At 38.3% G+C, this 25,316-nt stretch overlaps 1 protein-coding gene across 4 annotated transcripts in view; it reads left to right on the top strand.

Moving 5' to 3' along the window:
- Positions 1-20,230, top strand: part of pcm (5'-3' exoribonuclease pacman) — a 137,471-nt gene extending 117,241 nt beyond the window's left edge. For 2 of the 4 annotated variants that reach the window (XM_083109975.1, XM_083109971.1), the window contains 5 exons: positions 771-806; positions 10,852-10,936; positions 12,500-12,618; positions 16,660-16,864; positions 19,012-20,230. In XM_083109975.1, coding sequence (XP_082966101.1) covers positions 771-806; positions 10,852-10,936; positions 12,500-12,618; positions 16,660-16,864; positions 19,012-19,502 — 936 coding nt within the window. In that variant the 3' untranslated portion in view covers positions 19,503-20,230. The remainder of the gene's footprint in view (positions 1-770; positions 807-10,851; positions 10,937-12,499; positions 12,619-16,659; positions 16,865-19,011) is intronic. The other 2 variants (XM_083109974.1, XM_083109973.1) reach the window with 2 other exon arrangements.
- Positions 20,231-25,316: the final 5,086 nt, after the last annotated feature.

Genomic DNA, 25,316 nt, shown 5'->3' with positions numbered 1-25,316 from the left:
TTGATTCTGCAACATGTGAATGGGTTCTATGTTCATTTCATTGACAAATGCTTGTGTATGCAAAATCATACATGTGCTGCTGTCTGAAATTCCACATGCTAGGTGTTAATTTGTTAAAATGAAAGGAATGGTACTTTTGAATAGTCGTCGGAATATTATATATGTATTTTGACACGTAAACCACATTGTTTAACAATGTTAAGGTACCTGACTATATTTCGGAAGCCCTAGGTTCAATTCACAGGGTGAGCTATCTTGGGCAAGAATTGTTTCTGTTTAGACCTCAGAGTAGAATAAGGAAGCTAATTGCATTGCCTTTGCACTATTATCAAAATCAAGTTCTACTTCCATGCTTCCCATGCATCTTCGTGGTACAATGCAATTTAAAGAAATAACATTACTTACTTTCATGTGATTGGAAGAAGTCAACACAAAATACTGTATAGGAACTGGCATTTTTATAATTGTGTATTATGTACTAATAATAACAAGATTAACTTTGCCCATAAATATACAGTATTCGGAATATTTCAATGAACTCCTTAAGAAATTGCTAGCAGTTATGAAATAGATGCAGCATTGATTTCGCATGAAAAATAATGCAATTTTTTTTCATTTCGTTTTATTTACTGCACTTTTGTATTGCATCATGTTATACAACATACCCTCAAGCATGATTTTCCTGTCTTTCATTTGAGTGAATTTTACAATCAATTTTTATGTATGTTTTCAATAGAGACTTTTAATGCATGAAAGCAACATTTTTACAGAAACCAGTGGTGAAATCCTCTGCCCATTTTTGGCCAGTAAGTACATGATCCCTTTTTGCTTGCAGTATACTAACACATATATTGAACATGGTGACGGCTTAGCTTTCTAACCAAAACAAATTCAAGTATATGGTTGAGGTAGCACCCTTACTTGGGAAAAATACCTGTAAATGGGAATGTGGTGAAGCTGATTTATGATCTTTGAATGGAGACTGAAGGTTTGATAACATTTTGTAAATTCTTACTTTCTAAACTTGATTATAGAGGACACACTGTTATAATTGTATCTTTATCCCTTAAATGCTGGGATGTGACATATATATGTTACATTGTTTGTTTTTTTTAATTTTGGGACATACTGTGACTCAGGTAATGTTCCAAGATACACGTTTTCAATGTTACATGAACCTTGAAGTATCCTGTTAATAATTAGTGAAGTTTGATTTGATTCTGGCTATATTGGGGGGATTTTCTGCCGGAAAAAAAAAGTGTGGCTCCAAGAATAGGAACAGCAAGTACACAATTCTTGTCACGAGAATGGGATAAATACCAGGCAATACGAAGGTACCATTTTGAACTGTCGCATCCTGGCATTACCCTACGTGGGGGCCCAATGAGGTTCAAATATAATTTAAAAGAATATTTTTTTTTTTACTTTGATCTTTTTCTTCTATTTGATAAATGAAGGGCTCGGGTGTAAAACATGATGACATTTTTATATTATTTTAGTTACAAAATAAAATGTGCCATCCTTCAATTTTCAAGTGAAATTGCCATGTCATACAATTTGCGTTGGACTGAGTGAAGCCTTGTGAAATTGGTAAACACAACATGAAAACAACTTGTCTACAGTACAGCTTCTAATAATCTTTTTTCTCAATGAACTGAGAAATTACCAAAATGTCACTCACACCCGAGCCCTTCAAGTAAAAAATGGATTTTTGTCAGCCATGGGGTATAACCGAGTCTGTACTGAAGAAAATGAGGTATAATTTGTAACTCTAGCATTCATAGTTACCAAGATAGGGTTTTTTTTGGGGGGTGAGTTGTTATGGCAACTTTATTTTTTTTTTTTTTTTTTGCTAGAATGTTGGACCGGCACAAGGGAAAAATATACAAATGGAAGAGGACACTTTTATGAAATTGAACAATGTATAAACAAGGTAGGCTGTGTCTACCAGGGGTTAGTAGGGAAGTGCCAAAAAAAAAAAAAAAAAAAAAAAACATTACAAAAAGTTTTGTCTTACATACATGCATTGGTCACAAGTCTACATTGCCAGTACATAACCAAAGAGGCCGAAATAAAGTGCCCTATGAACCCTCAAAGTAGTCCTCCAGAACATCCACAACGATGTGCAAGATGGTTTCGGTGTGTGAGGATATTGCCATTGCTGTGAAATGCAAGATGTCCAGACTCCACCTGATGAGGCATACCTGCTCCTGCATGTGCATTCTTTCAAAAAAGAAAGAAGTTTCCTTGTATAAATTTATATTTTAAACTTTGTGTAATTTTAAACTTCCATCTGAAAACCTGCTCGGCTTTGAGGCTTCATTGCATAAAATGGGCCTCAACGTATAGGGGTTAATACAATACAAGAGGGTCATTGGTATGGAAAGGAAATGAGTGAGTTAAGTCCAGAGATATGGTTGCATGCCAAGCTGACATGGTATGCTTTCTACCAGCACTCCTTAGTGAATGTGGCTGTGGAAGGTGATAATTGGTGGATCACGTGAAAGCAGTTATTGAATGTGATGCTATGCCTGTTAGTGTGCATTTCACTTGAAGACCAGCTAGCTAAATGCAGCAGCCTTACGGATAATTTTACATGACAAATTCTAGAAATGTTAATATTGGATCCATTTTAAGCTAGACTCAAATTAGCCTATCTGAGCTAAGGCAGACTTAACTCTTTTCTTATGACAAAAAGGTGCAAGAACTGGACGAACTGTATGTCTCCCATTATCTGCAGGTATTGCTATAAATGAAAATGTGCGGTGTCCATTTTTGTTTTATACGAGGACTGACTCAAAAAAGCAGCTGTAACACTGAAGAAATAAGTGATAACAACAACTGGCTTGCTGCAGTGTTGTGCAGCATGATTTATTAGTGACTGACTTCAGTTGGATGGTAATGAGGTACCATTTTATGAATATGTGCTAGTGTTGTGCTGAAAATTACTAATTTAAAAACTGTACACAATGAATCGACATTAAATTTATGGCGAAAGTTAAATTTCAGCAATAAGAGACTTTTCTTATGTTGACCAATGCTTAATGGGAAGCTTGTATGTCCAGATAATGTGTGTTTGAATGGCACATGCTGTTTGGCGTGGATTGTGGACAGTAACAACCTTCCTTGCACCTCAGTGGCAGGCAGAAACATTATAAATTGCAGTGAGTAATCAGAAATTACTGAAGATTCAGTGTTGCTAGTTGACACACCATTAATCAGATATTACATCAAAGTTTTGGCTAGGCTTCACGAAAATGTTTGGCAAAAATGGTCAGACTTAAGGAGGAATAGATGGATCTTGCACCACGACAATGGATTGGCAGAGAGGGCCTTGTCTATGCACCAGTTTTTGGCAAGTAAAATTGCCCCCTGTACTTGAACACCCTCCTTACATGCCCTGAGCTAATTTTCTTGTTATGAAACTAATATGCTTAAGATAATTAATTTCATCAGTAGAAGAGGTAAAAGAAAATTGAACATCTCCTGAAGGATCTTTCAGAAGACGTGAAAGCAGAAGAATTTGAAGATGTTTCCACCTGTGAAATTAATGTGGATACTGCAGTAAGTTTTTGGTGCAGTTCCATTTTTTTTTGTCACAAAATGCTGTAAAATATTGGGGGAAAAACACTGAAATTCCCTTTTAAGAAAACCATCTCCCCTCTTTGACACATACTTAGTACATAGCGCGGATAATCCTTTACAACTGCAAGACATATCTATGTACATAGAGTATGTACAATCCAGCAATATTTACCTAGAGGACTGCTAAATATCAGCAGCAAACCCGATGTTTTTAGCATTCCATAATGCATTTTTTTTACGATGAACTATTGTTAAAGGCACTTATTTTTGGTAAATAAAAAGCAAAATTTCGATACAAAAACAGTCAATTTCGGGTTCAAAAGTGGTAAATAAAATAAAATTTTGCTGTTATAGCAGTGAAAAAGTGTTATATAAAATGACATTTTGGTTTTAAAAATTGTGAATATAACCCAAATTACTTACTACAAATAAACATATCCCTTCTAATAGCACATTTATGTTCGATCCCCGGCGAGGGAGAGCTGGGACTTTTTCAACCTGTTCAAGTGGCTCCGGTGCCCACCCAGCATCGTATAAAGTGGGTACCTGGAGGAAACTCTGGGGGGTAAAGGCAGCCAGGGGTGTGGTGCTGATCACATCATTCCCAGCTCGGCTGACATCAAGAAAGTATGGGGGCCCTAACCCCACACCCCCTATACACCTTCATGGCATGGTGCAAAGCACAGGGGAGCACTTTACTTTTTTTATGTCATTACCAGAATATTAAGTTTATATCTGTACAAAGGGGTCCATTTTCGCTTCTCAAATATTTACAGCAGAATTAATCAATTTTTTGCGAATTGCATAACTCTAAGGATAATTGTGACTTCAGAAAATGCCGTGTCGGTAAATAAACTCTAAATTTCATGTTTAAGAGTCTATTTCATATTTTGCAGTTCATTTTGCATCATTTCATGACAAGACAGGGTAGGAAAATGCACCTCACACCTTTCAGAAACATGAAAAATTAACAATACAATGTGTTATTTCACATTTCGTGTTTTTGTCAAGAACGACATATGCATGCCTCTTGACACAACTTTGCACTGTAGTTGGATCATAACAGTACTGGATTTTAGAATTTTTCTTCTCAATTTGGTTTATTGTGGGGCCACATGGGTTCTCCCAACAGGAATATTTATGTAAAATTTAAATTTTTGCACTATTATGTAGTCACAGCATCTTAGAAATGAGTTAATCAAAATTGCCACACTTACCTCTAAAATAGAAATAATTTTGTAGCTCTTGATCTTCCTTGACTTTCACAAAGTGACCATCGTTATTGTGTAGTCAGTTACATGTCTATTTTTTTTTATCGAGTTCTGCGTGAAAATAGTTTACTGGTTTTGAATGTGATGATTCCATTTCAGATTTCAATTCAGGTGCCAGGTGAAAATTTTAAGGCTCCATGGCAACTGGGTACCCTTTATTTTTGTTCCCTGGTCATTGGTGTTCTTTTTTCGTTGTATCAAGACAGTCTACTTAAATAACAAATAACTTATTTCACCCACTAAGATTTTTCTTTTCAAACACAATCTTAATTTTTTTTATTTTGTAAATTACTAGGTAATTCTCAACATGTTAACAATGCCTATATAAAAAATACACACCTTTTTCTTACATAAAGTCAACTTGCCATTTAGTGCCCTTTTGTAGTATTAGTCTCACTCAGTTCATAATTTCACCAACAGATGGCTCTCAAATGAATCTTATTTTTTCTCATAAATCTACTCGGCTCATTCATATATTTTATGTTCATTAAGAGTGTATACAATTGTACAAAAATAGCATTTATTACCATGTGTATGTTGTTGTTCTACCTCTCGTGTGAAATAAAAGAAGAAAAAGGTATTGTTACAATCTTGCAATAATTGTTATGGTATTTGGTTGCTTATGATTACTGATATCCTCTTTAGAGTTCAAACTAGGCATCAATGAACTGGTGCCTCCCAAGGGCTGATATTGAGTGTGCTCATTATCAGAATTAACCTTTAGAAGTCCGAGCGGGTTTTCAAAAGTAACCCTTCACTTGCCGCAGCCTTTGCGTGCGATTTTTAAATTTTTACTTATTTCAGAAAAATGTTATATCCCAGAGATTATTTGAGCAATCTATTTCGGGTAACTTTTGTTTTGCAGCTAGGACATCAGAGCATGCAACTGTACAGGAATCAAAATGCCAAAGCCAATAAGACGGGTTGGGTGGGCCGCGGCCCCCAACTTTCAATGAAAAAAATCATATAAATTGGGAGTTTTTTCACATATTCGATAATGTAATGCACCCAGGAACATGAAATGACTTTCATTCGGTTGAGAAGGACCATTCCTTGAAAATAATGCTAAAGTTTACTTCCGTTCCCAAAATAGCAGGAAAGAGGGACAAACTCCCCATTTTTATGATTTTTTCATTCAAAGTTGCAGGCCGAGGCCCACCCATCCCCTCTTATTGGCTTTGGTGTTTTGATTTCTGCACGGTTGCATGCCCTGATGTTTTAGCTGCAAAATAAAAGTTACCCGAAGTAGATTGGTCTATGAGTTATAACATTTTTTGTCAAATTCGCGCGAACTTCCAAATGTAACTTTGGTGTCGGGGGGGGGGGGGGGGAGGGTTCTTCCACATTACATTTCAAAGTTTTATCTCAACATCTGTCGGCGTTTACAACCTCACATACAAGTATGAAAATCCTAAAAGCACATGAACTTTTTAATCAGCACGATAGTCCACTAAAGGTTATGGAGAGTTCAGTGTGGAGCACATCCAGCTGCTAAAAAATCATGCACAATGGGTTGCTAACAGACCTAACCTCCTAACTTAACAACATACGCATTATTAGAATTATAACTGAAAATAATGCATATGTTGGTTAGGAGGGTTAAGTTTGGTGCCATCAACATATTTGAGAAACTGTTTTTTGGCAAGTGTACCAAACCCCCTACTGTAACAATATTTTTTAGATTGTTGCGCTAGGGAATGTAACAGAACCTGGTACTAAACAGCTGGCAGTGAGAAAATCGGTAGTTACAAAAAATTATTTTGAGGATTGGTGTTGGATACCAGGAGGGCTGAAAGTGGTAACTAAAATACCTGTGACAACTCTCGATGGGTACAGAAGAAAATAAGGGCATCAAGTGCATGCTTTGGCTGTGGCAGAAATAGGATTGCAGTCATTGTTGCCCCGACCTCGGTTGTAAACAGTCTTTGGTGGACATACGAGGCAGATACAGAAAGTAAGTTTGCTGAATGGCCAACAGATAGCAGGTTCATGCGTGAGAGATGCATGACGGGGAAATCGTATGCAACAGCAGCACTCCCCAACAACTCACAGTAGCTCTGTAGTAGCGATTGAAGATGGCGGCTCTTATTCTAGTTCCCGCGGACTGTGAGGTTAGGTTGGTGATAAAGTTTTTGAACACACAAGGCATATCGCCAATCGAAATCCATCGTCAGCTGGGTCAGGTATATGGTACGTCGTTGGTGCAGGCAATTTGCAGAAGGTCGGCAAAATGTGCATGATGAGAAGTTCAGTGGACGGCCCTTCATTTTACAGCTTGTGGAGCAGGTGCGGCAGCACATTGTGGAGAACCGTGGAACTCAGCAGCCATTTTCCGCAGATTTCTCGCTCTTTGTATGACATCGTCTTGAAGAACCTGTTGTTCCGGAAATTGTGTGCCAAGTGAGTTCCAAAGCAACCGACACCCAAACACAAAGCAAAGTGCATGGGAGCAGCATTGACATTTCTACAGCAGTGCCATGATGACGGCGATGAGTTTCTGGACAGGATCATCACAGGCAATGAAATGTGGGCCTCACACTTTACCAAGTAGCAGTCTATGCATTGGCATCACAGTGGATCGCCATGCAAGATAAAATTCAAGCAGACTGTGTCTTCATGGAAAGTGATGTGCACTGCATTCTTCTCATCGAGTTCTTGACCAGAGGTGAGACGGTGAATGCTGAAGGGTACTGAAACACTAAGGAAGTTGTGACTGGCCATTCAGAACAAGCACCGTGGGATGCTCATTGCTGGCATTGTCATGGTGCACGATAATGCTCGGCCACATACGGCTCAGTGCACAACAGATCTTCTTCAGGAGTTCTGCAGGGAGGTGTTTGACCATCCACCCTATAACCTGGAACTTCCTCCCAGTGATTTGTCAATTAGCCTTTTGTTTTCTGTCACTGCATGTATCTTGAGGGACATAAAGTATGAATGGAGTTCCTTGTATGAGGCTATGGTATGCAGCACTTGGTGAATCCATGTCTTGTACATGCTTCATGCTGTTGAACCCCACCAATATGGATATTTCTGAGCAAGTTTTGTGGTAATTATCATTCACAGATCAGTATGATGCTTGATGTTTGCCCCCCATTAAGTGTCATGTTAACTATAGCAAAGGTGGATAATCGCAACAATTGTGCATACTATATGACCTTGATGTTAACTTTATTGTTAACATCTTCTTAAAGTGATAATCAAGTGTATTATTAATTTTTGCTTTTTAATGTCAATATTGATTATGATCTGGCAATCTCAAAAGTTTCACCAAATGAATGAACATCCATCTCTAAGTTAGTTGGGAAGAACCCCGTAAATGTTTTTCTGCAGTTATTTCTTTCCGAAATAAAATTAATTTGTCCATTAAACCCTGTAAACTGGTGGCCATTGTGGATTTGATATCTCAGTCTTCGCAGATGAAATCCAACTTCCCTCCATATCATGGCAGCACACTACTGTAGCTTGTTACATGTTACAGATATTTTTAGTGTAATATACACTGCTGGACAAAATAAACCGGACACTTGCATTTTTTTTTGTGATAACGCAATGGGTCGATAAAAGCTCTGATTCGAAGGCTAACTAAATGTTGCAGAAACTGAATTAAGTACGAATGCATAAACAAACTCCGAGTCTATGAATGGTGCATATGGTACTACATGATCTGCCAAACATTCTGTAATATACGTGCGAGCTGTCATTTCAATTCAGATGTCAAATATTAAGGTGTCCGGTTTTCTTTGTCCAGCAGTATATTTTAAGAGAAACATGCTTGGCTTACGCTAATCACTGAAATTATGTTGCACATTGCCTTCCATTAATTAGTGTTAAAAAAATATTAAAAATGTAAAAAGTAGCATCCATGACAAGCCTCCATGGTGTTATCTATGTTGCTAATTTTGTACTTTGTGCACAATTAGTGTGGTTATACACTCCATTATAGTAGGCTCTTTATACAGATATCAAATTGGCAAAATTATTGGCAGTTTCACTGTTCATATGTTTTGACCACTACATATGATAGACACATTGGAATAAAATGACACCTTTAACACTGACACAGTTTTAATGTCTTATTCATACCTCTTTTTTTTACCATTTTATTCATTTATAAACATGATTATTATAATGGGTGTCCAAAAATTATTGGTCAATTTTGTAAGACTATATTTTCACCAATAATTAACAGAAATACATGATATTAGCACCATTTGAAATTTGAAGTTTCACCCATACCTTAAATGTATTCAGTGTGTGCTCTATGTGTCTCATGACAGATGTCCAAGTGGTACTTCCATTCTCGCCACACTTTCTCAAGCATATCTTTTGTGAAGATTCTGATGGCAATGTTGATGCATATTTGCAGTTCCGGCAGTTTTTGTGGAAGTGGAGGAACATAAGTATTGACTTTGATAAAACCCCATAGGAAGAAATCGCAAAATATTGCCATCGGAAACTTCACACCAGACATGCTTGGGAAGGTTTAGCGAGAATGGAAGTACTATCTGAACATTTCTTGTGGCACAAGTTGGGTGCACATCGAATGCATTTAAGGTATGTATGGTGCCAATATCATGCAGTTCTGTTCATTAGTGGTGAAAATAGTCTTACAAAATGGACCAATAATTTATGAACACAGTGAATATCATAATTATAGTATATTTCCATACTTAATACCAGCCACATAACCACAGGCATTTTACCCATCAATCATCATTTGCCGTTTCCTGCCTCTGGTTGGATCGTAATAGAAGTCAAGCCTCTCCATTTTTCCTGGTCTTCCACCAGTCCTCTCTTTCAACTCAAAATTCATATATCATTCTGTGATTGAATTTTGTACCTTCTCTTTGACACTTACATATGTGTTGTTTTTGTATTATTATTATTTTTTTTTTTAATATCAAAAGCTGATTCTTAGTTTTAATATACGAGGTGCATCCAGAAAGCAAGTTCTGATGGACTGTAAAATGAAAGACGAACATCATAAGACAATGATTTTATTACTGTGGAGCTAGTGATACATAACCTACTTTTCACCATATGCACCATCCTTGTTGAGGCATTTGTCATAACGCGGCACCAGCTTTTGTATGCCTGTGTCAAAGAATTCTGCTGCCAAGAACTGGAACCAGGATGTCACACCCATCTGCAACTCAGCTGTGCTGTCGAAACGTTGTCCGGCCAGAAAAGTTTCATGTAGAGGAACAGGTGGAAGTCGCTGGGTGCGAGGTCGGGGCTGTAGGGGGGATAGTCAAATATATCCCAACCATATTGGCGCAGAGTAGCCTGCGTGAGCCTTGCTGTATGGGGGCGTGCGTTATCATGCAATAACGTTATTCCTGCGCTCAACATTCCACGTCTTTTGTTCTGGATCGACCTTCGCAGTTGCAGCAAAGTGTCACAATACCGTTCAGCAGTGATGGTGTGCCCCTGGAGTAAGAACTGGATGAGGAGGACACCCTGTCGGTCCCAGAAGATCATGCACGACATTTTTCGGGCAGACAATGTTTGTTTGAATTTGATCTTGATTTGCGAACCCCTATGTCGCCAGTGCATGGACTGTTGCTTGGTTTCTTGCGTCACATAGGGACATCCATGTTTCTCCCCTCCCCCCCCCCCCACACACACACTATCTTCTGACCATTCCTTCACTCATGACATTCGGTCCATACACTTCATACAACTGCCGGTGGATTTCTCACGCCGACAGCTTCTTAGTGTGGAGAAACATGATTACCGCACATACCACGCACTCTGCGGCAGACTGTGCACACAGCCATGTTTACCGTACCACAGTTCTCTCAACACTGACTCCACACAACTGCGTTCTGCCAGGTTATGGCTACGCGTTCCTCTTCCACTCCTGCGCAATCACGTCCCGCTCTGACCACTTGTGCCATCTTGGGCACTTTCGGAACTTACTTTCTGGTTGCGCCTCATATTTACTTCTGTGCTGTTATGCAATAGTTCTTATTAATGTTCTTTTTTTTAGCGAGCAAGAGCTGCTGGGTCAAGGGAAGCATCTGATATATCCAAAAGCTACTGTGCAGACCTTATGACGCATTTACAGAATACAGGTAAATTTATTTGAATTCTCAGCAGTATGTGCTCCGAAATATCATGTACTCTGTTATGAAATTACCCTGCCTGTTCCTGAATAATGCTAGGCAACAATATTTTTTTTCTTTTTTGGCATTTTTTGAATACTTCTGATCTGCTGAACATGAATATGTACTAGTTTCTCTGAAAGTTGATATATCAAAAGATATTTGCAACTTTCTATGTTTTAATTAAGGAAAATAATAAAATGGCTTAGTTCATCAAGCTTTGTAAAGGAGGTATATAATTATTACAAGCCAACACCACTATTTTTTTGCTTGCTAAGTCTTGGCATTACAGAAAAGAGTTGCTTCCAATCTTGGATCTGTCTCAAATCAGCATTTAATTTGTATGCATTCCATTGATAGGTTTTTTGTGTTTGTGAGGTTATTACAACTCGTAAGGAAACCTTTTGAAATAGAACAAAGACAATTTTCACGAAATATGTTTCCTCATCTAAGCTCCACTTGCAGCCATCACCCTTATTCTGCCACTGGATGGGTTAGCATGGTGCAACTTCCTCCAGTTGGACACTTGTCGTTACAAAGTTAGTCCGCTAATCCTTGCATCAGGAACATGAGAGACTATTTAATTCTCTAGGCTTGCTGCGTTTAAAACACAACACTGTTTTCAAAGTTAGGCACAGTTTTATAATCACTTATATCTTCTAATGTATGTGGACTTACAAGCAACGTACAGATTAACTCACGTTTCTTTTCGTTGTCATTTGATGCATGAATAGGCGAAAAGAACAATTCTTACAGCATTTGAAATCACAATCACTAACACACAACTTCATATAGTATTGACGTTGGACAATACAAACTAAAATACACAAAAGTTAAGAAACGAAATTAATGCTAACCAATAACACTATTCTGGCATTCCATTTTCCGTTACCAAGTTCCTGTTAATTCACCTACCTTCGCTTCTTTTCCAACTCAGTCCGTTGTCAGGGGAAAACATTCACGCAGGTTCATTCACTTCCTCTGCCGAGATGGAAAACTGATGTCAACAACAACTTTACTAGTCTAACCATAGTTGTCTGTGATATTCTGAACATTTTTTTAAATAACAAACCTTTAAAAATCTTAACATTTTACAAATATAAAACCTTAAACACTCAGGTTCATTACAATGGGCATACGTGCTTTGATGGTCATGACACATGCAGACTTATAGCAGGAATATTTTCATATTTGAAATCAGTTCATCAGATATTATAAGATGTACTTGATGGACAACCTGATACAAAATGACTGTTCCCTACTCTAAATTGTAAAGTGTGTGTTTATAAATAGTTTCAAATTTTGTTTATGATACTTCATAAGTTGTTTACACTCTTTTTATACACAATGGGTCCCAGATTTGATCATGGTGGAAGTACATAACTATTCTGATCCCACTTTAAATAAGGGTCCCATTTTGTTTGATATACAAATACTAGATAGCTTTTGTTGTCCCAATTAGAAATGTAAATCATGTTTCTCATATATTTTGTATTATTTTCTACAAATAGCTAAATTTGTATTTATTTATAGGTTTTGGCATGCCTCGATATAATTACATTCACCTGAATGAAGACCAAATGGTGAAGGCACAAGTTGTTTTACCAGACAGAAGAGCTTTCTATGGGGAGCCAGAAAAATCCAAAGACAAGGTGGGTTTTCAGTTGCAACTTGAAACATTTGTATAGTTTGAATGCCATGGTTTTAAATGAACTTATAAAATAATAATTTGTTTAGTTTTGATTAGAAAAATTGTAAATGTCGTGACAACGTGAAACTTACACATGGGTTTATGTGTATTGCTGTTAATTGGGGCCCCCTCTCTGCTTCTTAAGCACAGGTTTCACATTTTTGTATGGATGGGACGATATGAAATTTTTGGCAAATACCGATACATAATTTTCCTATACTGATAACTGATACTCTACCTATCCAGTATAACATTCCAGATGTTCCTTGAACACCCGAATGGTTCATTGACCTCCTTAATAAATGTGTGTTTTGAGGTGAATGCAGTGCAAAAGAAGTTGCATATTTAGACATTTCCTTTTTTTAGAAAGTATGACATGGGGATTATTCATAAAATTAATAACTAAATGGTATAATTTTGTGATGAACTGATATGCCTATATCGGTCGATAATTATAGAGTACCGATTAATCTGTCCCATCCCTACATTTCTGTTAATTTGGTTTACAAGTTTGTCTTTACTCGATTTTATCGTAAAGTAACTTTACAGACAATCCAAGCGTCCATTGTTCTGTCAATCCTGGGAGAACTAGAAAAGTGATGGAAATTGATCATAACTTTAATACAAGTCAAGCAGCATAAGGTATGATAGTTTGTTCCCAGTGTGATGGCAAACCTATCCTATCGGCAAAATATTTAGGTGTAAAGTTGTAAGAAAAGCCCGTCTAAATATCCTGTTGGAGAATGACTTGGGAATTATGCAATTGAACATGTGGGCTGCTGTAATAGTAGGAGGTTTGAGATTAGGAAGATTTATTGCACAGCATTGCACTTCTATGGATGAATGGCATCACCTGCATCTATTTGATACCAAGACTTTTTCGAGCAAGCAAACATCCAATTGGTAAATGTTGAAGACAGAAACCCGAAGCCAAGCGCAAACTGAAACTGGGTACATGCGCATGAATATGATGATATGCTCTGTAATGCAAATATATGACCAGCTGGTCCTTCGATGCTTGTCCTTGACAGAGATGATAGTTGCATTCTAGGTATGGCAACAAAAATGTGAATATTTCGATAATCCAGATATCTGATAATGCATGTAGTACACAAATGGCTACATTTACTTTTTCAAGTTCAGTAAGTTATTCTGGTAAGAATTGTTTCTGAAATTAAGAAATAATTACCACATAAAGGTTCTGGAATATCCTTGTTCAAATGGTCTGCATTGAAAAATAAAGCACACATGATAAATCCACATAAACTTTCTTTTTTGCATGCTTATTGTAAAATCCTAAGCTTGCTCCTTTGCACACACCAAACCACAAGGATCTGTCCTGTCTCTCCAGCACACTGAGAGAGGAAGTGAAGTGGTGTGGAAGGTGCAACAAGATATAAGATTTGTGATCTGTTCCTTCAGCATTTTTTCCCCCCATATCCCAGGTAGCAGGTCACTAGGGGACAAAACTGAGAATGTTATATTTTACACTACACTGAAATATTATACTTCCTTCTTTTTTTTTTAAACTGAAAAATTTATGCAATTAAGTTGAACTGAGCAATGCAGAGATCTGTTTTAGTCTCCCGGAAAAAAAGAGAAACATTTAAAAAATGTGCGGAAAATCTGTTTATTCCTGAAACCTGTTGGTTCATTGCAGTAATTTATCATTCATGACATCTTATTTTCACCTAATTTGCAGTTTATAACTGTATTATGATAATAAGAAATTAAAATGACCCACTTTATCAAATAATACTAGATATGGCGGCCAATATGGCTGCCAAAAGTCTAGAAATAACCCTTTCAGGTATTTGATCGTGTTTGGGATCAAACCTTATGACTTGGAGGTGCCACAACTAAACGCTAACATCCTGACAGTCTGACACTCTTTTTGGATGCTACTGTTGAGTTCTGGCACCTCCAAGTCATAAGGTTTGATCCCAAACATGATCAAATAGCTTAAAGGGTTACTTTTAGACTTTTCGCGTCCATATTGGCCGCCATATCTAATATTATTTGATAAAGTGGGTCATTTTAATTTCTTATCATAATACAGTTATAAACTGCAAATTAGGTGAAAATAAGATGTCATGAATGATAAATTACTGCAATGAACTAACAGGTTTCAGGAATAGAATCTTCGTCATGACTGCCATTTTGAAGATGCCATTATAGACAAACGACTTAAAGACTTGGGGTCTGGGGTGTTTTAGGTTCGGGAATTAATGTAGTATCTGCCCCCCTAAGGGCATGTTCTCCGCCGGAACTGAAATATTCTTCCATTTTTTCTTGCTTTCCAACCACACTATTGTTGAGAATCTATTCGATAGAAATAAGGACATGGCATTTAAAGGAATATGTGGAGAGTAGATAAAACATATGAACTATGTAAAACTATCAAGATAATGTAATGTGCACATTCAGATATCTGAATATCAGAATTTCTGATATCTGAATTCCAGATTTGGCCATCCTTAGTGTATTCCTCTGATTTGTTGGTTGATTGGTGTCCAGTAGAAATATAGCTGGTGTGGGCAAAAGGGTTAATTGAGAGAAAGTGGAATGGAACAAAACCCTTCGATTTTTGAACTACCAAGATGATGTGCAGTGTGTAGACACAAAAGCTCACGAACCTCCCACAAGTCTGGTTTACAAAGGAGAAAGGTCTTATCCACTAAAGTTGAATTTAGTAGGGTACCGAGTCATTTACCAGTTTCCAACTTTTTTCTCCATTTATGCCTGTTCCGAGCACTTTCACTTCAGCATCTGGGGCATGTGCTTCAATCACCAACATGTAATTATGACTGGCCTCATTATATGCTTAATCTGCCTTGTCCAAATGCAAGGGGATAGAATGAGAAAGTGCCAGAAGGGCAGATTAACATAAATGGTGTAGGAGACAGTAAACACTTACCACGATAGAAGAAAAGTCTATGAGCTATAGCCTCATTGTCACATGTAGGTAGAAAGAATGGAAGTAAACAAAAGCGTAGAGGCACAGAATACTGACGTTCGCACAGTGGTGCCAGAAACAGGTGATAGAACATGGGTTTTACGAGCAGATCCTTTCACCAGTGTTTACTGATCCATACCGCAGCTGGTGAATTCACCCTTCACCCCAAGGGCACCTGCCACTGCTCCAATGTCATATACACCCTCATCTGTCAAATCTGTGGTTACTTCTACCTGGGTGAAACCTCTAATACCTCCGCATCAATAACCACAGAGCCTCTACCCAAAACTCCGCCTTCACTGTCGCCACTCACACCAACAGCCACAACACCACCTTCAACATACATCTATTACCCCAGCACACTGACACCTCCACCCGCAGGCGATGGGAAAGGGCCTACATATCAGGCATGCACGCCACCATACCCCCCCCCCCCCCCAGACTCAACCTAGCCATCCAATAAGCATTTCTCCATTCCCTCCCGATCCGCATCCACCCACCATCCACCCTGCAGTAAACACTGGTGAAAGGATCTGCTCGTAAAGCCCATGTTCTATCACTTGTTTCTGGCACCACTGTGTGGATGCTGACGTCAGTATTCTTTGCCTTATGCTTTTGTTACTTCCATTCATTCTTTCTTACTGAACGTAAACCTTGGGAATTCTGAATAAAACGAGCCCTCATTGGCATTTATCGTGTTCTTACAACTTTTTTAAAAAAACATTTTCCAACATGTTACATTTTTCTTAAAATGAGCCCCATCCTTGGGGAATTTCCATGCATGATGAATATTTCGTCATCTGCCTCAAAAGGGTTAACTAATTACGAAGATAAGATAAGATGAGGATGAGTGATGATGCGATGAAATTCATGAAGGGACGTTCACAAAGAACATTCATGCCCAGGCTGGGATACCAACCTGGGACCCATGTACGCTGCATGTTACTTTCTAAGTTTGAGCAACAATAAATTTAAGGTTTGTTGACAAGTGTTTTCTCTTTGTTTTCTAAGAAAAAAATTTTGGAATTCTATGTGGCTTTCTTATAGGCAGCGGAGAATGCAGCTAAAGTTGCACTGAGTGAAATTAAAGAAAAACCTATCCAGCTTTCAGGGTCTTCTATGGCCGCCAACACTCTCCCCACACCACCTCAGCAGTGGTACCAGCACCAGCAGCCATGGCGTTCTGGGGGTAATCAAGGTTACCAGAACCGGTATCATGGCCAACAACCAGGGTATCAACAGCAGAAGAAGGGTGAGAAAACTTTAATCTTATTCTTTTTTTTTTTTTTTTGTGGGAAATGAGCGACATACTAGTACTAAATAACTACAGAGAAACTTAGTACTCACGATTTCCACAAAGCTGTTTTTTGGTTTGTTTTATTAACTTCGGTGATCACCGCCACCATCCTCATTGCAATTTCTTGTGTTGCTGCTTGGTGCATTTCTGTTCTTTGTTCCTCGATTGCCACTAGGTGCACTGCTGTCACCTATCTGCCTGCATCCGTGCCATCTGCCCTTCATCAGTGTTAATTGCTGCAGTAAGGGAATCCATGCATGGTGTCAGTACGCACAATCATAGCTACTAAAATCAAGGAAACGCATACCACCGTTCACTGAACATAACTGAATCTAAACTGAACATCAATAAGCCCATTAACTGCAGCGCAGCTATATATACACTCTAAAAATAACCCTTTATTGCAGGGTGTCTGTATTGTAGAGGCTGTTTCAAATTAATGGTTTGTGTATTTTTATAGACATCAGTTTTTTATGATTTTTATAGTCTGTGCAGGCTATTGACAATCAACAATCCATTGTTCATGCTTTGCCAGTTCCTGAAAAGTATTTTCTTGCAATATGGAATTAGGGCCACAGTGGTCTAGTTGGTAGGGTGTCTAACTGCCACATGGGAGACCCAGGTTCGATTCCTGGGGTGGGCGTTGTTAGGTCCCTGCATAAAGCAGCTCTGAGGCTCACGCAGCTTCAAATAAATGGGTACCTGGGAGCAACCCTGGTAGGGAAAGACAGCTGGAGCATGCAGCTGATCACATCACCTCCAAATTTGCTGAGATCGAGAATGTGTGGGGCCCTACCCCCAAATCCCCTAATTGTGTCCTCATGTTATGGTGCTGTATGTATGCAGAGGCAACTTTACCTTATCTAATATGGAATGTTTATTTGTAGCAGAGTCTATATATAGATTGTTTTCCTTAGCTTCATTTTGCAGAAAGTATTTTTATAGTTATTTTTTTTTACATTATTTACCATTAAACTAATTTGCGGTTGCATCTATATATAGATGATTTCTTTTTGGATGCACTTCCCTTCAACGTCACCGCACGGAAGGGGTTAACACTGGTGAACGGCAGGCGATGGCGCACGTGGCGTCAATTGAGGAACAAAAAACAACAGAAACATGCCAAGCAATAGTGCAACAAGTTCCAACGAGAATGATGGCAGAGGCCACTGAAAGTAATAGAAAAATTAAAAAGAGCTTTGCGGGATCCATAAGTACTCGGTGTGTCTGTAATTCTTTTAATCTTATGTTAATTTCAAAATATCTTTATTGAGTCCATTATGAAGTAACTAATATTTGATCCTGATGAAATGAAGTAGCAAAAATTCAAGGTTTGAGGAAAGAACTAGTGAAAAAGGAAATTCACATCTATAAAATTACTACCTTCGTTGCTTCACTCATTCAATCTTTTTCTTTCCCTTGTCTCCCCTTTCACTCTGTCCCTGTCCTGACAATAATAATGTATATCTTTGCTGTGTTTACATATTGTACAAAATACTAACTAACCTACACCTCATAAGTATCTTATAATACATTTCCACTCTTTTCTTTCATCTAAGCATTGATTGAATAACGAAGCCATTTTTCCATTTTGGCATGACCAATGTTGTCAGTACACATTGTTATTTCAAGGAAATATCCAGGTTTTTTTCAATTATCAGTTCAATAAATACTCTGAGGCCATCCATACATATTAAACATTTTTTACAAGCTAGCTGTCGTTTATCTATGATTTTTATGTACTTAATACAAAAACTTTTTTTTACATCTTAGTGGCTGTATTCCCATGCTGAACATTAATGTAGACAATTGTTTTCTTGTTTAATGTTAAAGGAAATTCAAATTGACAAAGGTTTATGTCTATCTCTTTTTGTACATAGGTACATACATTCAAAGTCTCTGTTGCATGATTTTTCAGACACCCTGTATTTATATAAATATTCTGAACACAACGTGTAATTGTTAGTGTTCAGCCATCAACATCAGCAAGTAGTACCAGCTGAGTCACAATTTTACTTCATATGAATCTGGCAGAGTGCACTGAGATTGCAGTTCTCTCTTATATTGGGAATAAAATGCATGTCTCCTTTCTTTTTTCACAGCTGATAACATCATGGATTGGAGAAGAGCATGTGCACAAGAAAGCTACAGTAGCTATGACAATGCTTCTCGCCAATCTTCATATAAACATCATAACCAATCACCGAACCAAGGAAGACCACGCGATTCCCAGCCAATGAAAATTTGGCATTCACAAAGCCACAAGCAGAATTTGCATAATTCGCCTCAAGAGCATCAGGGATTACAATTTGTTCCTCTGCAAGTGCAACGCAAGACTCCGCAGAAAGAATCCTCAGGAACTGATGGTGGAGCTGGCGGTGCCGGTGCAGGAACGCCGCAAGCATCTGTAGCGAGTGCCATAGTGTCGAGCTCTCGTGTGCAGGAGTCAAATAAATCTGTGAAGAAGGACCAAGCCAAGAGTCCGGCAGCGTCGACGTCATCGGAAGCGCAGGTAGCTGGTCAGCCAGTCATCGAGAAGAAGAGGAAATCAAGATTGGCAATCAACTTCCAGAACATGTCCGTGAATGAATAAAGGCTATACCTAAAACTTACAAAGCAGCCTGTGAACAGAAACACAATGCAATTAAAGCACCTTTGTAAGTAATATGAAGTGATCGAAGGTTTACATTACGTGCCTCAAATTAACATGTGATCACTTGTCTTTTATTTGCGATTATCGTAGAAATGGAACGATATGCATCAAGTGGTAAAAGTATACATTTGCCAACCTTTGCTGCTCACGTATGTGTTTTTACAAGGATGCAGTCTTGTTCCCCAGTCTGTGGAAATATTTGCATGAACTTTGCTGGCATCCTCATTCGTTTCATTTTATCTTCTGTAAAGAGAACATGCGTCTCTACATTTACGCAAGTCACTGTGTGATTTTTATTTGTAATCAATGAAATCGCTTTTGAATTCTGGGAGAGATATATTCGATACAATTTTTATTTTATTGTACTTCTTATTTTTTACAATGAAGGTGAAGCATGTAATATAGATCCATCCTGACACATTCAACGCATTTGCTGTGTATATTTTTAATACAGTGCCGTGTGTAGTAAATTAGCTTTTGGGGCCACAGGAGTGAGTTACTAAGCAACCGACACCTGTGCCTTGAGCATTTGTACAATTGCTTATATGTAAAAGAACCAAACAACTAGAACCAAGTGAATAATGAACAAAAACAGTGATTGTTAATAGCTATGACTAAATGTGTGCAGTGTGAATGGATTTACTTGCGAGCATAAATTTGTATGTAACACTAAACTCTTAAATATTTTTATTGAATCTCTTTTACCCTGTGCTCTTATATATTTTATTAGAAAGAAGATATGTGTATGGTATTTGAAACACATACAGTCAACTCTGGATTCTACGACCCCGGGTATAACGACCCCCTCGAAGTAACGACCCTTTTCCCGGGAACCGTGAAAAATTTAGAAAAAAGTTGAAAAATTTGGAAAAAAGTTGAAAAATTGAAGGAAATCGGCCAAAAAATGCATTGTTTTTTTCCCCATTCATTCCCTTCACGAGCGCTCTACCGCTCACAATTGGGTCTGAACTAAAAATAGACACCACCACACCATGCTTGAGTGAAAACCAATAGCACTTGACCTCTACCCTCCCCTCCCTCAAGCGCACCAATGTTACCCTGCACCCGATGGCCGATACCCAACATGCCAGGCTTGTTTTGCCACGCTTTCTCTTTGATACGCAAGAAGAGAAGATCAAATGTGCTTGGATGTTATTTTAAATTGACCTTGACTTGTTTCCTTGTCCTAAGAGCTGCTGAAATCTCGTAGGTGAGGGGGGGGGGGGGGGGAAGCAGCCCGAAATGGCTGCTGGACTTGCAGTCTTTGCCAATGTGTATGGCAGGTCAAGCTCTTTCATCGATAAATACACCACCTTCAGAGATAAGATCGCAGGAATGTTCCAAAATACAGATGCGTGGCGCCTGGAAGTCTGGCCCATCTGTCCAGCTCTGACCTAGATTTCAGTAGGTTCCCGTGAGTGAGCAACTCTCGGCCTTGTAACCGACAACTTCCAGTAAACGCTTTCATTCAAAACGTGTTCTTTGTTAACTGCAACACTTCATAAAAAAGCGAAACTGTTAGAGATGATCAAAGCCACATAGGCAAACTAAAGATCGTCAACCTGCTTAATGCGTTGTCTTCCAGGTTTCCACAAAAGTTTACTTCGATCTTACGTGCATCATAACTCCCGTTTCCCACTTCATACGTTTTCCTAATTGTGTCGTAATATCTGCCAAAAAAGTGTTCCGTTGGCTGACTGACTTCTCCCTTTTTTTCCTGTCAGCAAAGGGGGGGAGGGGCGATTTTCTTGCTCGTGTGTGCACATGGGCTGATTACAGGCGAGGGTGGAAGTGGACCCACCCCTCTTCCTTTCCTTTGACGTCTAAAATGGGACAACCAGTTCTGGATATATTTTTGAAAAAAAAAAAAAAAAAAAAAAATTCCCCTCCCTTTTTCCCAGCTTATTCTCCGCCACTGGTGTACACGGCAATGTTGATAATTGCAGAATTCAGGTCTTTTTCTGTATGCTGTTGTCTGCATAGGAAATATTACCCGCATTATTGTCTGTTGCATGGTAAAACGTAAAGCAAGGGTCATTTCTTTCTTCTTTACACTGCTGTTAAAAGTTCAGTCTTCGACAGTTGCATTATCTTTAAAATGCTGGGATTTTTCCCTTCCGCCACCTGTTGCTTGAACTTCCAGCCGGTCTTCTTGTTTTTACGATGCAGCTGGCGCCAGTGTTTTGTCTAGCGGCTGCAAAGCTCTTGCTTGCCGGTAACAGCAATGACTCATCCAGCACGAAGGAAAAAGTTATTGTTTTGAATCTCGCAAAGCTGTTTTGATTTGACGATAACGAAATTCGATCTCCAGAAAGGAAAACAAGAGTTAAAATAACTTCATGTTCTGCGCCTTCTGATAAGCAAAACTGTAAATTTAATTCGCATCCGCTTTTTTTCAGAACCATTCATGTGAAAAAAAAAAAAGTGCTGAATGGTCGCTGAGATCCATTAAAAAGACATTCAAGGGGAAAACTTTTGGAGGAGTGGGTGTTTGACATCGAGAATACTCCTAAATCCAACATTAAATCATCGATTAACGTGAGAGTAAATAACGATCTACCATTCTGATATGTAAAAATGCACAGATTCATAAAGCTTGTTTTCAGTTCATTTTATGCTGATGGGCTAATCGGGACTAAATATACAGTTTAAAGTGAAATTCAATTCCAAACCTAAACGACTTTCGACTGGGACGCTGTTTAATGACGTGTCCTAGAATACACACTGGGTGAAGACAGATCGCAAGTTGCGAGTTTCCTTTTTCACACTGGATTACAATGCAAGTCAAGGAAGGAGGTTGGACTGCTCTCTTGAATGGGGAGGGGGGGGGAGGGTGAATGAAGTAGATTGAAGCAAAGAAAACGTGTTTTTTTTTTGCGATGTACTTTACACAGCTGAACCAGAACGAAAATTACATCCCTGCTTTTTTTTTTTTTTTTTTGTCTGGTGCCTAGAAAGGTTGTGTTGTTTCTCCAGAGAGATCTAATCTTACCAGTTAATCTTGTAACAGACAATGCTCTAGTAAACCCCTATAAAATCCAACATTCATTCTGCCCGATTATCTCCAGACTTTTGCTGGCGCCAGTGTGACTGGTGTCAAGTTTCTTCGAGTTTCGCTTGCAATAAACGAAAGATTGTTTTCCTTTCCATAGGTCTCGGTGCAAACGGGTTTCTCATGAACTATAATTGTAAGAATTTCCTGGAAAAGCAACGACTGTGCACAATTGAAAGAAAGTAACATTATTTTAAATTATTTTTTGTGAAAACGTTTTCATGTTCTATTTTTCTTCTCACAACACGCGTCCTGTGCATAACAGGTTGTATAACTACCAGGATAAATGGTGTTACCATCTCCTAGGCATCTTTGTGTCCGTTTGAGCTCCGTTTAAGCAGAAAACTGGGGCAAATTCCAATAACGACCCCTTCGAAATAACGACCCTTTTCCCGGGAACTGTGAAAGGTCGTTAAATCGAGAGTTGACTGTATGTTTTTATCAAGTCTTACAACTAGCCTCTTTATATTGATTTTTTGATCAAGTCTAAATATTATGAAGAAAAACGCTTACATATTTTCATTGCATCTTCCGTTGGTCATTAGATGGTCAGCATAAGTTCATTGCTTCAAATGTAAGGTAGGGTGAATAACAAGAAAGTGCATTATTCGTTTTCCCGCTTAATACGTTCAATTATAACACCATTAAGCCTTGTTTCCATGATATGAAAAATTCAATATGCTGACCAAGGCAGTAATTTATTTTATTATAAAAACATAAACTAAATGTAACGTTTCAACCTTCTAGCAAGGTCCTCTTCAGACTCTGCACCAAGTACAAATGTAACAAGATAGAAAAACAGGACGATATATATACACAAACATTACTCCCTTCCAGACTATTAGAAAGTTGTTCTGGAACATTCTAGCAGGTGACTTTCCCTTGTCAACTGTACTTTCACCTAAAAGGCTAAACATATTTTCTTCCATCTAGAATGTGGTTGGACTCTTTATCTCACGCTCTCTTTCCTTCATTCTTCTTTTTTCTTCTCCTCTTTCTCTCTTGTCCTTTCCACTCTTTCTAACACCTTCTTCCATTCTTTGTTTAACTTCAGTCCCCCATTCCAGTTCATTGTGTCTTCTTCACCTTTCTTCTCTCTTTCATTGGTCTCCTTCCATTTTCTCACTAGCATTCTCTTCTCCCTTCCTATCTGCTTAGCCTCATCCCACTCTATGTCATGTCCTGTTTCTCTCGTGTGTTTAAATATTGCATTTCTCTCTCTCTTAAGTTGTACATCATCCCTATGTTGTTTCAACCTATCTTTCAGTCTCTTTTTTGTTTCTCCTATGTACACACTCGGACATTCTTTACATTTCACTTCGTAGATAATCCCTTCCTCTTGTCTGTTTTCCTTTTTCTTTAAATGAAAAATGTTGTGTCTGCCAGAAGATGGCATTGCCAGAACAGCAGACACAGCTGGCTCCCTTGGAGGAGTGGTTAGCACATCGCACTATGATGCCAGGGGTCCCGGGTTCGAATCCCAGCCTGGACATTGATGTTTGTGAATGTCCATCAATTTCATATAATCACTCATTCCCATCTTCGCAAATTAGCCAAAAGTGGCACAAAAAGCGAAGTAAAATAAATCAAATCAAATAGCAGACACAGCAAGTAGCATCATTGGAACCTCGACCTTGTCTTCTTCGCTGTCTCTCGATCAGAGATTACCAATACTGTCAGATCACAATGACATATTCTGGAAGACACGGCAAGCAACTTAATTGGAACCTCGACAGTGATTTCTGTGCTCTCTCTCGACCAGCCCTTATGATGACTCCGAGATGGAGTTGATATCTTGGACAAACTTTTAAAGTGTTTCGTATTGTGTTGTTTTTTTAACAACAAACCTCTGGTGTCGCAACCTGCAGCAGGGCAGTAGACAAAACAAACAGGTGCCAGGCAGGAGATGTCCTGTACAATTGCAGGTGGGGCATTCCAAGTGCTCCTGAATCTTAATTTTTGGAATTAAATGAAATGCTGTAACCTTTTTCTATCATGTGAGTCAACCATCTAGACTTGTCATTTGGATAAAAATTCAAGTATTACACATAATTAAATTAGAAGGTAGAAGGTATTTATTTTATTAATAGGGCCCAACAGGCCGAGCCCAATTATAGTGCTCTAATTACATAATATTACTACAATAGATTCACTTCAGTGTTCCAGGAATAGTATTTTTAAAATTGTATAAACTCGTTGCAAAAAAATCGATTGTGTTATTTACACTTGTAATTGTGTTGAAAAAGTTACACGCTCTACAGACCGGAGAGGTAGAAAGAAATGACGTTTTCGCTCTCTGGGAATGAAAGATTTTGTGCTTGGGACGCCTTTTGGAAACTGGGACATCGAATGATACAGCTGATAACAAGTTGGAATCATCTATTATACTGTTTATTATTACTTTATACAAAAAGAGCAGGTCATTTACTTGTCTCCGGAGTGCTAGTTTGCTGAAGTTGTTCTCTGAAACTAGATTATTGTATGAATCGAATATTGAATATTCTCCACAATTTTGAATTTCAGGTATCTAAGGAACTTTGAATGGATACGTTCTAGTCTATGACTTAAGTCTATTTGAGTGGGATTCTAGATTACTGATTCATATTCTAGACGTTCTTATTTACTATGTGCGAATTACTCACAAGATTAACAATATAAATTCAATTTTACTTATGTTTTTGCGAGTGTGATATGTTTTCTTC

Source organism: Lepisma saccharinum, chromosome 23, assembly GCF_977018435.1.
Source record: "Lepisma saccharinum chromosome 23, izLepSacc3.1, whole genome shotgun sequence".
Lineage (NCBI taxonomy): Eukaryota > Metazoa > Arthropoda > Insecta > Zygentoma > Lepismatidae > Lepisma > Lepisma saccharinum.
Note: the sequence above shows the minus strand (reverse complement) of the source record. Positions and strands in the feature narration are given on the sequence as shown.